This window comes from Anthonomus grandis, chromosome 14, assembly GCF_022605725.1.
Source record: "Anthonomus grandis grandis chromosome 14, icAntGran1.3, whole genome shotgun sequence".
Lineage (NCBI taxonomy): Eukaryota > Metazoa > Arthropoda > Insecta > Coleoptera > Curculionidae > Anthonomus > Anthonomus grandis.
The window spans coordinates 12,724,808-12,738,718 of record NC_065559.1 but is presented as its reverse complement, the minus strand read 5'-3'; the positions used below and the strand labels follow the sequence as shown (position 1 = coordinate 12,738,718).

The window sequence follows — 13,911 nt, the reverse complement described above, 5'->3', positions numbered from 1 at the left end:
CTGATGACCTCGTCATTATAGTCAAAGACAGTTCGAGGGGACATTGTATAACCGCATATAAAGATGCCTGAGCATTACGGAAAAATGGCGTACATCAGTAGGGCTGAACATCAATTTGACAAAAGCTACCATTATACCATTCACTCGTAAAAGGAAAATGCAACGTACCAGGGCGGACAACTTCTACATATATTGAATGAAGTAAAATATCTGGAGTAAATAAAGCTAATTAAGCCATTATAATTTATAGAAACCTAGCAGAAAAAACTAGGGTTGTTTCCCCAAAATACGACGATGAATGTATACCATGATAGAGCCCAGTAAACTAGAACCTCTTTATCTGGTGGTAGAGGGTGCTACTAAAAGGGTCATGTTTGGATTAGCTAGCGGTAAAACAAACAGCAAGAATATCGATTAAAGAGCTTGGATATCGGAAACAAGATTTATTCCCTTATTCGATCTTTCCAAAGACGATATAACTAGGGAATATCACTTTGTCAGGAATTTCACTACAAACATCGATGCCAAAAATTTAATTAATTAATACTTAATTAATACTGGTCTCAAGCAGGACATCGGAATGTTCACCGACAGTCAAGCCGCCATAGCAGCATTGAGCATTTTGGCAACAAAGGGTCGCGGCTCTTAGTTTTTGTGTGTTGTATTTGTGCTAGAATCTTTCTGCGGCAAACAACTCAATAACATTAAAATGTTTCTTGATCATCGACACAAAGTTTAACTAAAGCTAAACTATGTATTTTTGCATCTTTTTTTAACAGCGTATTGTCACCTTCAAGATCACCGCAGGAAATTAAAACTAGAATAGACAACTGAATGAGGATTATGCGAGAGAGAGAAAGATTTAATAGAATTACGCAAAAAATCAAAAGTGGTGTACTAAAGAGTTTAACAAATACGAGCTTTTTTATATAAAATAAGATACTCAAGTTCAAGTTATTGCTAAACAGCAAAATTTTTTATTTTAAAATATTCAGGATTTCTGTGCGGTATCAAATTTAAAGAAATGAAATAATTTAGAAACGTCCAAATTTAAGGTATTAAAAGGGAATTTTACTTTTTTTGCTTAAAAATTTAAGATACATTGAGAAAAATACTCAGTTTAAACAGGATGCAAAACAGCCCTTCAGGCAGAAGTGATTAAAATGAAATTTGGAGGGAAAGTGATTTAGTGTAGAATTATTCTAGGTTATAAAAGCCTTTAGCAGTTCTGCAAGGTCCACTGAATATCTATAGATACACTGATGAGGTTCTAGAGCCAGCCATGCGCAGATCACTTACGGAATTTTAAAATCAAAGAAATGAAATAACTTGAAAACGGTCAAATTTAGAGGATTATAAGAGAATTTTACATATTTTGCTTAAAAATTTAAAGGAATTATTTTCTTATGAAAATACACTGAGCAAAATATGGAAAATGGGGAAAATATGGAAAACAAACCCGGAAAATGGAATAGAATAAGGGCGTGTTTTTAGATGAGTCTTGATTTTGCCTTTAGGTCCACGATAGTCGAAAAAGATTCAAGCGTCGATGATCAGTGTCGAACCAGGGGTGAAAGTGATTTAGGGTGGAATTAGCCTAAGTTGTTAAATCCTTTAAGAGTTCTCTAAGGTCCACTAAATATCTAAAGATACACTGACGAAGTTCTGGAGCCGTTTTCTATATCGCATGTTTAAGGGTTCAAAGATTTTACATTCCAACAAGGTAAGGATTCTTAGGATCACATACTTTAGGAATTCCTAAGACGCCTCATCCGAAACGTGCTCAGGCGAATTATAGAATATATGCATTTAAATAGGGCGGTAACACAATTTTAAATTTGATAGGAATGAATATAATTTTTGCCATGAACATCTATTATACCGTTTATTATTTTAGACCTCACAAACAGATATTTATTTACAGATACACATTTTTGAAAAATTTCTAGTGTATTTTTTTTGTTCCACGATTCTATTCCATTTATTTATATATCAGAGATATGCAGTACGGCTCTTAGTTGTCTTTCCCTCACCTTATCTTTTGAATGCGTTTATATACAAATTTGAAATTTGGCACATATCATAAGTAACCTAAATACTGCTTTTTGATTCTTAGCTCATTTTGCAAAACTTCAAAATGCGCGAAACGCCATTTTGAAAAACATCTACAAAAAAATTACGCCTGAACAGGTGTAGTAAAGAAAATAATATTTAGAAAGGCTGCCATTTTGCTATGGGTAGAAGTAATAACTTAATATTCTAGGACCATAAAGCATTTAGTGGGAGCTTTAAAACGGTGTATCCCATGATCCCCCCTTCTATTTAATTTTATTTTTCAAAATGGCGTTCCGCCGCCATTTTAAAGTTTTGCAAAATGAGCTACGGACCAAAAAATAGTATTTAGGTTGCTTATGATGTGTGCCAAATTTCAAATTTTTATATAAATACATTCAAAAGATAAGAGGGGGGAAACAAATAAGAGACGCACTGTAGAAATATGCCAGATATAAGTAAAACTAATGATACGGTATTAGAACTATTCTTGATATCCATAAATTAATTAATGGTATTAAAGAATAAAATGTATCATCATATTTATAAAACATTAAAGCGACATATTCATAAAGATATTTAAAAATATTGGACATGTTTATATTGCTAATATAAAGTCAGATCCTCCTGCTCTGTATATCAGTTTAAGGTAAATAAACTGACATATAGAGTAACTAACTCAATCTAAAATATTAAAATTTGAAAGTTGAACATAACAAAAAAACTAGCGAGTTATGTAATAATTCATTTTCTTAAACAAATATCCATGCTTACAACTACCTCAATGAACATGCTACTAAGACTAGCTATTAGTACTGTTAACAATTAACTACCAAATAACTAAACTACATTCTGGAGAAGCTATAAAAAACCATCGCAATAACACTGGCTTTAATTTGACATAATTGTACATACAACCCTTTGTCATAATAAAGGATTAAAGATCCAAGATTCTTAATTTAGATATAAGAACTGGAATATTTAAATAAAAGTACTCAATTGCTGACGTTACTGCGAGATTTTTTGGATTATGGGATCTGGGAAAAAAATACCTTTGAGATGTAAGAGCCTGACTCTTGCTAGTGCTATTATTCATGATCAAATTATCACGAATAGACTTTTTATGATGGCCCAAATATCTTAGGCTTTACTATAAATATATTTTTTTAGAAATATCTCATATACAGCGTGATAAATAATGTTTAATACAGGAATAAAAAAAATACTTAAACTTTAAAATATATAAATACTGAAACTGGAACCCTCAAACGAGAATTATTTTTACTGGCTGACCAAATCCCATTTTTAACCACTTTTTTACCAAAGACTGATTTTTCGAAAAGTTATATTAGAAATTCTTTAATTAAGCAAATGAATGAAAACCTATGAAGTAGTTAAGGCATTAATACTTTAGGAAGTTGAGATGTAAATGTGGTATAACCACTAGTAATATCACTAACAGTATATAACTAAGTGAGAGCTATAAACTTTAACTTATCTATATATTCCACCATTTAGGCAACGATCATTGACACTCTTCTGGGTTCAAGCTTTTATCATGTTTCTAAACAAAACTAAATTATATTTCTAAAAAAGAGAAAGATCTCTTAAAAGTTGACGGATTTATTAGATAGTGCCATATTTATACAGGATGTTAATAAAATATGCAGACAAATTTAACCATCGAATCCGTGCTCAACTTTAAGACATAATGTTCATATGAATATGGGTCCCTAATGGCTTTGTTTTCGAACACGAGCACTATCACGAAAGAAATGCAAGTAATGTTCCAAGTATGCCCAGAATAATGAAACGTATAATATTGAACAGTTGGTATACCCTATGATCGATATTTCATGTTTTACAAATTGTTGAGGCTTAATATGAAAGTGGATGAAAATAGTAATATCCTGTATTTTTGAAAAGAAACGACATCAACAGATAATATAGAACAGTTTTTCACAATAAATGTTCAAAGTGACCGCCTTCAATAACAGACCGGCGACTAGTCTCTTGACTGACAAACTCTTCTTATTCTATTATCCAGGTAGCTTGAGTTCTAAAAATTGTCACTAAGTCTGGGAAGAATGAGATGGGGGCTAATCAGGTGGTCACTAATAATTCCCATCAATATTTATCAAAAAATCGTATTACGTATTATTTCCAATTATTAGGGCATGGGGATTTTCTTTAGGACATACATGGTTATTATGAAAATTTATTATTTTTTTATTCGCGGAAAACATACTTCAGACGAGAATAGTATTTAATTTAAGGTTACTTTTTCATGTAAGCAGTTGCAAACATCAACTCTTATCTTTTACAGAAATCTCGAGGCAAAAATGCTTCGTTGTATGTGATCAGGATAAAGATCTTTCAAAATTTTCCATTCCAAACCATTACATGATTTCAGTTTAGTTGGTTGGTATGCAATTTTTCGTGTACTTATTGTAGGGTCTTGTTCGATTAAGCACAGCTTCTTTATTTTGGATAGTTTTTACACTTGCAGGTCTTTCTACAAGATGTGTGAATCCCTTGAAGCTGCCTGTTTTACATAAAAAAAACTTAACAAATATATAGAACCTTCGAATGAGTTAAGAAGAAAACAAGAAGTACAATGCCTAAATATTAAAAGTATTATAATCAAAACAAAACAAAATTGTTTCGAGAAGATGTTCGGTCGGTTATACTAAAACAAAAAATCATGAAAATTGACTTTTAATAATTAGTTTGACACAAAACAAAATATTATATATATAATAATCATAATATATTAATTTAAGAGTAATCTTCTCGGATTTGCCGAAAATTTTTCTGACAGTCTTTTTAATAAACTCACTGCTTTCTTTTAAATAATTCCGATACGATATGCTCATCAGACATAAACCTGTAAACCTTTCTTCACCCATGGTGCTTCTAAGCCACGTTTTAACTCTTCGAAGCGTACTGAAGGACCGTTGTGCTTAAAATAATCAATGACTTTCTGACAGCAAGGTAAAAAATGTTGGCTTTGTTGAACAGATCAACTATGTCCCTTAATTGATCATCTGATAAAGCCTTCTTCACCCATAAATTAGGCCAAAGGTTCAGACCGCCAGTGCTATCCAGGTTATAAAATTCTTGGAAAGATTCTGCGTTCTTGTGTAAATCTGTAATGCTGGTCTTGGTCATATACAAGGAATGTAGCTTACTTAAAGCAAAAGCCGAAGTATTTTCTTGGGAGAATCGAATAATCAATGATGAAATGAGTTAATCAATATATGATATTATCAGAGAATGCCGCCAATATTCGTTATCATTGTCTGATGGCGGATTACTTTTAAGTGTTTGCTTGTGAGCAAGAAGTGGAACCAAAATTTCTATGTTCAAATCCATTGCAAGAGCTCGCGCTTTTTGAAGCATTTTATTACTTATCAGGAAATTCGCGGTCATTTCTGAAAATTTCCTTGATATTTTTGATGTGTTCCCCCCACCGAGATCATGTTTGTAAGGGCTGAAGGCAACTGATTTGCAGATTTTCTGGTGGCATCATTTCCCGCTATGGATAATGTTTCTAGAGATTTCACAAGTTCTGCGAAAGTTTAAGAAAACTTCCTGATTGATTTATATTTTTCGGACCATCTCGTCTCACACAATGGTGATAGCTTTGGAGCATAGTTTCCTCGTGTAGTCGATTCTCTGAAAAACATTATAACATCCTTTACAGTGGCGACAGTATTTCTGGCACTGCTTTCGTATCATTAGTAGGTATGTGACAATAAAAATATAAAGCACGAAGATATTTTTTTTCTCAAAATGACTTGTACGTCACCCTCTTACCCTGCCATTATAGAACAGCCATCGAATCCAAACCCTACGCAATCTTCGGTTGGCAGTTTAAAATAATCAAGAAATTGTTAATTGCTGAAGCCTTTGTGCTTTTAGTGCAACGAACCCTACAAATTCTTCTGATTTTCCTTTTGCTATTGTCGTAGAATCGCACGCCTATTGACAGCTATTTTTTCCCATCTACGTTTGCTGTTTCATCGACTGCGTAAGCCTTCTGAACCTCACTTATTATAATCGCCTTAATAACTTCGTTACATAAATTTATCAATTATTCGTTATGTATTTTTGGCGATGTGTGAACTGCATTGCGACGACACTTTTCCAGGTGACTCTTTGATTTGTCATCCCCTGAATTGAGCCCAACTTCAATAAATCTAATAAAGCACCCTCATCTGTTTATATTCCCCTAAGAGGCATATCATATGTACCGCCAAATACTATACAAGAAATAATTGATGACAATATTTGTCTGTTTTCATCGATTGCTTTTTGGTGTCCACTCTGCAGTTACAAAAACATTTTTAAGAAATTTTTTTAAAGCATTTGTCGCTGTTTTTGAAGGTTGGTCGTTGCACGCTTTCGGCAGTCTTCATGCATATTATTGAACTTTATATATGGCCTGACCATAAATGATCCCAAAATTCCTCTCACAGTGTTGATGGGCGGAGGGAACAAAACACGATGCTTACAAAGAGCACCATTTATTCATCATATTGATCCAACCAAGCATGATCAAATTTTCTTTTCAAATGGCTTGCATCACTTTCAAAATCGTAATTTCTGCGCGGGATCCAAGAATTTTGTAACAACTCCCTCTTCTTTTCCGTCGTTTCCGTCGATAGCTAGGTAGCCAACTGAACATAACGACCCAGATCATTTTCATGATAGCCATCGTCCACTATAAATTCAGAATCGACGTTAATGTCATAAGTTTGTTGGAATGTCGATGGAAAAGAATAGTCGGCAACAGATATATTTACAGGTTCTGCTGGGGAATGTGACGCTTGTCCAGTGTTAGCTTGCAATGATTTTGGCATTACATGAGTAGTTTTATCATGGTTATCATTTTCATCGCTTCCGATTGCACTGCTACTTACGCGACCTTTTTTTCTTTTTTCGTGTATTGTCCCTAAAAATGAATATACAGTTAGTAGTTATTATAAGTTATTATAAGTTACTCTCACAGTGTTTAGGCATAGGACAAAAATACGGAAAATAAAGATCAAGATACCTATAATAAAATCACATTCAAATAACATTTACTTCGAACTTCCTATCAGTCAAAGTAACATTGCGATATTCAAAATTCGTTAACCTTGTGGTTTGAACAAAGAAATCAAATAATCATATTAGGTTTTGTTTTGTTTTGACTCACCTCTTTCAAAGAATTTCCTGATATTCATTTGACAGAGTAATATTTCCAGTCTCCAATTGTTGCGCAGTAAACGTAAATTAAATCTCGTGTCGTTCGTCGCAACTAAACTATAAGACACTATGAGACAGCATGAAATATTCGCTCATATTAAACTCCGAACTGCTGAATTGAATTGTACTTGCTGTCTCGTCGTCTCGTCAAACTTAATTGCCTTCACAGAACATGCCGCTTTAGAAATGAAAGTGGATGGAACAAAAGTTGTCCGCTTGATCGAAAGATGGCGCAGCATGCCATAGATTTGCCCTACATAGCAGAAGTTGTTTTGTTTCATTCATTCTCCGATAGATAGAAGCACTGTCGTTTTATTATGGGGTTTCCCGATTTACTTTCGTTTCTGGCTGCAGTTTTATTAATCAAACTTCTTAAGGTATCGTAGGTGTGGTAATTCAAAAGCATTTTAATTTAATATTATATGTATTTAGAAAAAACACCTATATTCTTTTTAGACATAAAATTAATTATATGCAGTACTACAAATAAATACTAATTAGAAATTATAGCTACATCCATGTACATTTATGGTACATATTTTACAGATTCTGAAATATGCTACCTCGTCACACCCTTAATGGATCACCTGGGCCAACCTAGCCTCTCTTAGTGCTTTGATACTTAGTGTTTTGGTCCGACGATTGTAGGTAGAATGAATTTTGGGGCAAAATCATTAACACAGACAGAGTTTTCTGTATGAATTATTTCACCAGTGGTTTTTAAGCGAGGATTTTAAATAATAATTATCCATTGCTGTCTATATTTGGCATTCCTCTTAGAAAAGGGAAGCGGCTAGAATATAGGTCCGTGCAGTCTGGGACATTATGTTTATGTTTTCACAGTATTTATGTTTTGCCTTTACGTTACCCATAAACAGACATTTTGTGAGATGGTCTTAATACCAATCCAATGTTAATAATAAAAAGTTAACACCCAAAGTAAAAGGTAAAGTTTTAGGTAACACAACACATAAGACACGAGAAAGTATACCACTGGAGTACCCGAGATGATTATTGGATTTATGAATAGGTAGCTATTTCCTATTTTGTGAAGAGCACTAATCTGCTTTGACAGGCACTGGACACTAAATATTAATGGAGATAATAAGTTTATATTGTTTATTACTTTAGTCTCTCAATTAAAATGTCTTTATCGGAAAATATTGAAATCGAAATGACGTATCACGTAAGGATGGCGATGGCAATGGCAGCTAGAACAGAAGGCCAATCGGAAAAAGCCCAAGTTAAAAAATACAGGGTGCTTCATCTATCGGAGAATAAATGAAACAAAATAGCTTTAGCAACAAATCGCAAAATTACATTATTCAGCGCCATCTTTCGATTGATTGGACAACCTCAAAACAACCCGACACGCTCCTTCCATTTAACTTTCTTCTTTAAAGGGGGATTTTCTGTGATTGCCTTGCTCTGCCTCACGATCTCGCTTATATATTCAAATATTCCTGCTCCCGAAATACATAGAAAATACTCTGCTCTCGACTCTGTTTCCGTCCTTGCCTCATACTTGCTATCACTGTCTTTCCTTTCCGGCTAGAACGTTCTTCGTGGTATTGCTATTCAATAGAAGACGTCGCTATTGACTGTATAAATTGATGCTATTTCAGATTACTCTTATTTGTGGTGCCATCAAGGTTTGTTATATTATGTTATATTATTATAACCTCGATTATAACGTTGTTCCGAGGTTGTGTTATTGTTATAATGCGTCACAACCAAACTGTATTCAGAGGAATCAAGCATACAATAAATCAGTCTATTACCAAACCTTGTTATGGTCTTATTTCATACACCCTATGGTAACTACTTTCCACATGCGATCCTGCCTAAAGATCCAAGGCAAATTCGGGAACGTTTAAAACGTGCGTGAAGTAAACCCGTTGCAGACTGCAAAACCCAGTATGGTCTATGTATTAATGGCTGAGTACCAGTAATTATGGGAAAATCCATATCGAAAGAAAGTGAGGTAACCAGTTCGGGTGTGGTTAACTCAAACTTTATAGTCGAAGACGAAAAACTATCAGTTCCACATGATATTCGTGCCGTTTTGTACATTATTGCGAGCTGTGTGTTTATTTTGACTGTACTAAGTGTTCGAAAGTTATACCGAAGGAGTTTAAAAAGAGACATCACTAGGAGCATTCACCTGAGAGCACCAGCGAGAGCCCACGAGGAAGTCGGCAGAGAATAAGATAACCAAGTAAACAGCTGCTGACTATGCTGTGAATTTTTCTGGACACATCGTTTTCGACAACAACAATCAACCTATAAGCGTGGTAGAAAACGCTGATAATATACATTTTTGCAAAGGTCGTTAGCCACGGGCAACAGGGTAAGTTCGCAGAACAAATCAAATTTTAATTAATTATGCTGACATTGTATTATTCTAGTAGAAGTAAATTTATAGGTCAACTGTTATGCTTTATAAATATTAAATTTTTTTTTAGTTAGGTAATAATTTTGTACGATTTTAGTTAAACATTTTAAAAATAGACAAATAATAGGAAACCATTGTCTGAGCAACCAATCCTAAACTTCTATACGTAATGCATTTAAGATTTATATTCAAAAAGAGTCTTAAAGAAAAAGGTACCTCAGTCAGAAAGTATAAAAATTCAAGTAAGAGATAATTTGATAAAATTATATAACGAGTTTATTTCGACAATAACGCGTATTTATAAAAACTTAAGGGATAATCAGTATCAATCTATAAAAGTTTTTTTTAGCACTTGTAGGGATAGAGTTATTAGATCGTTCTAGGTTCTTCGCGTCGACTATAAAGTCCCTATTTCGATTTTAAAGGAAATTGATCCTGAAATTAAGGACGAAATCACAGTTTATTTAACAAGTAGTGACGACGACGACGACGACATTGACGAACCGAGACAGACATTTCGCTGACAATGCCTTTGTCTACGTTAGAATTTTTCAATTTTGCAAGCAAAATTTTACCAAATGAGTTCGATGGTTCTGCCGATAAGCTGACGTCTTTTCTGGAGGCGCTCACTCTTCTTAAGGCAAATGTTGAGACGCACGAAGTTAATGCCGTCGCTTACGTCAAAACCAGACTCATAGGTAGAGCTAGAAGATTGGTAGGCAATAGCAACAGTCTCGACTTGATCCATGCAAAGCTAAAGGATGGCATCAAGCCCGAAAGCTCACAATCAGTAACAGCCAAGCTACTTACTTAACTTGAAGCAGCGAAACGACTCAAAATACGCTACCGAAATAGAGGAACTATGTCAAAAGCTGAAGACAGCATACGTTAGCGACGGCGTACCGGAACAACTAGTAGAGACATATACCACCAACACGACCATCAAAGCTCTGGTCACAAACGCAACTTCCGAAAAAGCAAAGATAATAATGGAAGCTGGAAATTTCCAGACTGTGCAGGCAGCGTTGACAAAATTCGCCAGTGTGAGTACTGAAGCCACCACCAGTACGGTATTCTACACACAAAGAAATAATTATCGGGGGGAACCTATAAGAAATAATGTTCGCAAAACGGGTACTGAAAGATTTTTCAAACCGACCCGATAATAATTATTATAACAACCGCTATAATGGAAATACGCAGAATAGCAACTACAATCAAAATGGGCGGCAAAATGACCATCAATATAATAACAATCAATATAATAACCAAAGAAGAGGCAACGATAACAACAGGCGATCAACTCACCGAGGACGACAAACAAATCGCTATATAAGGGCATATAACACCGAGATCGGTCAGGAAAACCCACAGGAACCCCAAGAAGGTCCTTTGGGGCATTCCTAAAAATTTTTAATATGGACCTAACACTGTCTAACTTTGTATCCATTCAAACAGAGATGAGAGGCTACCAGAATGTCACGTTACTGGTCGACACGGAAGCGGATATTTCACTGTTTAAAAGAAGAACGATAAATCCAGAACAGATCGTGGATAGATCCAAAGTTAGCCAAATAAAGGGGGTGAAAGAAGGGCATATCAACTCTATAGAAACTACAACAACCAATATTTATATAGACAACTACAGTATCAGTCATAGCTTTCATATCGTGGGTAACGATTTTCCGATACCGGCAGATGGAATCTTGGGACGGGATTTTATCTCGAAATATCAATGTCGTCTAGACTATAGCAACTAAACTATGACAATAAAATCCAAAGAAGGATATATAACAATACCAATGTATAGTAGTCCAGAGGAAGACGTCTTGATAATTCCACCATTGTGACGCATTATAACAATAACACAACCTCGGACCAAGGTTATAATCGAGGTTATAATAATATAACATAATATAACAAACCTTGATGGCACCACATATTCTCTTTACTAAAAAAAGTACTGTCATCCATAACTAGATAGCGCTAGATGTTATTTTCTCCCAATTATATTCGGCTTTCATCCTAGATGGCTCTGATTGTCTCGCCGGGAGCGGAAACTACGAGATGCGACGGTTTCGCGGGAGATTTAAATTATATTGAGTCGCTAACAGTATACTATATCGAATTTTGTAGAATATTTAATTATAGGTGAAAAAATATTAAATCAAAATATCTGACTGAAAAGATATTTAATTTCTAACACTTCATTTTGCGCAGACTAGGTAACACCTTTATAATTCCCACTTGCCAGGAAAATTGACGTTTATTTTATCTTCTAGAGGGGGCGGCTGCCCCTCCTAGACGTAATTAAAGTAAAATACGTTCCATTCTTTCACAATTCTTTAGATTTTAGAACATTGTAATTATTCTTTTAGTGGTCATATGTTTTAGCTTAAAAAAAGAGTCATTGCGCATCCATGTTCATATGAATATTTCGTCTTCAAATTGACCAGTGATTCGATGGTTAAAGTTTGTCTACATAGCCAATGAATACCCTGAATGTAAGTTATTCTTTCACTCTTGAAACAAGATTGGCATTTTATTTTGTGAAGAAAAAACCTTCTTCTAAGAAAACATCTTCCTTAGAGCGCTTATCGCAAATTTCTAAGGAGGACTTTGCTGAGATAAATATATAAATACTTTAAATAATTGTCGATATTCCTGTATTAAACATATATCATTTACCGTGTATGCGATTATTCTAATTAATAATAATTAAAAAAATAAAAATAAATCGGAGGTGCAAATCATAATAGGGATTCTGGTAAAACCAATGGATATAAAGGTATCGGTGACATGTGATGAAAAAATTACCATATATGACAGGTAAAACGAATGTTGGCAGCAATATCAGCATCGTAAGTAAAGAAAAACTGAGTATGAGTGCAAGAATCAAATAGTAATTGAGCTAATACATGTGCTTGGGTGTTGGGTGCAGCTCTGTGTGGGCGGCTCAGTGGCGGCCGGGTTGCAATCCTTCACCTGATTTCCTCCTGGTTGGTGGTGGTCCGTTCGGGCGGCGGCAAGAATCACACGAGACCGATCAGAAACTGATGATGGTTCGTATGCAACATAACACGCGTTTAGTTAAGTTTGAAATTTTTGTTACTTTTTTTAACAGGTGGAGAGTTTACAATGGCTTAAACAAAGGTTTTATATTAAATATGCAGATTCTTTTACTAATAATTTTTAGGTTATGTTATGGTCATTCTTAGTCGTCCAGCAAAACAAACATATATATTGAGTAAGAGTTTTTTTGTCTACTTGTCTTTAATTTCATTGATGGCTCTTTTTAAAATCATTTTATATTAAAAACTGTTTAAAATGCAGTTTTTTTTAAATATACTACCCAACAATCGTAACAACATTTTAGTAAACCGAAGTTGCTTCTATTCTCGTGGTAATAGTTACCAAGTCAGGTAAGCTGTATTAGATAAGTACTTGCATTTACTTTGACAGTTTTTAAGGATTTGCAGAAAAATATACAACAAAATTTTACTATTTTTTTATTGTGTTTTTTTAGTTTTAACTTAAGATGGAGTTACCACACTACAATTTCCTCACTGGTCCGTGGGTTGTTCTATCTATTTGTTAGGATATAAAAGTAGTTGACGGACATATTATGTTATTCGCCTTTGAGTAACTTTAGCCACAACCTTTTTTTGTGTAATGTACTAAACTTAACCCTTTTCCTCTTCAATTATTGTTAAAATGCATGCCTTTTGTAAGGATGTATTTGTTAAGATTATATAATGTATTATTACAAGTTTCAGTGATTATATCATAAATTATTTAGGCTATAGGTTGTTATACAGTGTGTGTCAGCGAAATGGAATAAATTAGCTAATAAGTAGACGGGAGCGTGTTGGAAAAAACGCTCGAACACGTCGATTGGTTTTTATAGTTGCGCATTTTTTTTTTCATAAAAACTCTTTATACAGGGAGCAGGGAGTATCAGATAACGGTGGCCAATACCAACTTGTTTAGTTTAAACAAAACACCCTGTATGTTAATTCATTTTTAGATTCCTCAGATCATTTTAGACATATTTTGTATACAATGTCCTATACCTCTCTTTGATTGTTTCGGAAATATTAAGTAAAATTCAAAAAATAACATTTAGAAAAGAAAATTATTTATTTGCCGAAAATTGGTACAACATATTTAAAAACTTATACATAATACAAATCTAAACAATAATGTCAATG

General features: G+C 34.1%; 1 protein-coding gene across 30 annotated transcripts in view; it reads right to left on the bottom strand.

Moving 5' to 3' along the window:
- The window catches only part of LOC126744584 (protein turtle), a 735,337-nt gene that overhangs the window by 17,940 nt on the left and 703,486 nt on the right, over nucleotides 1-13,911 (bottom strand). For 2 of the 30 annotated variants that reach the window (XR_007663238.1, XM_050452083.1), the window contains one exon: nucleotides 12,686-12,753. The exons of 23 other annotated variants lie outside the window; for them this stretch is intronic. Coding sequence is in view for 4 of the 7 variants with exons in the window: in XM_050452083.1 (XP_050308040.1) it covers nucleotides 12,686-12,753 (68 nt within the window). In the remaining 3 variants the exon portion in view is untranslated. Of the gene's footprint in view, nucleotides 1-12,517; nucleotides 12,754-13,911 lie in introns of all 30 variants that reach the window. 5 more of the 30 variants (XR_007663237.1, XM_050452081.1, XM_050452082.1 and 2 more) reach the window with 3 other exon arrangements.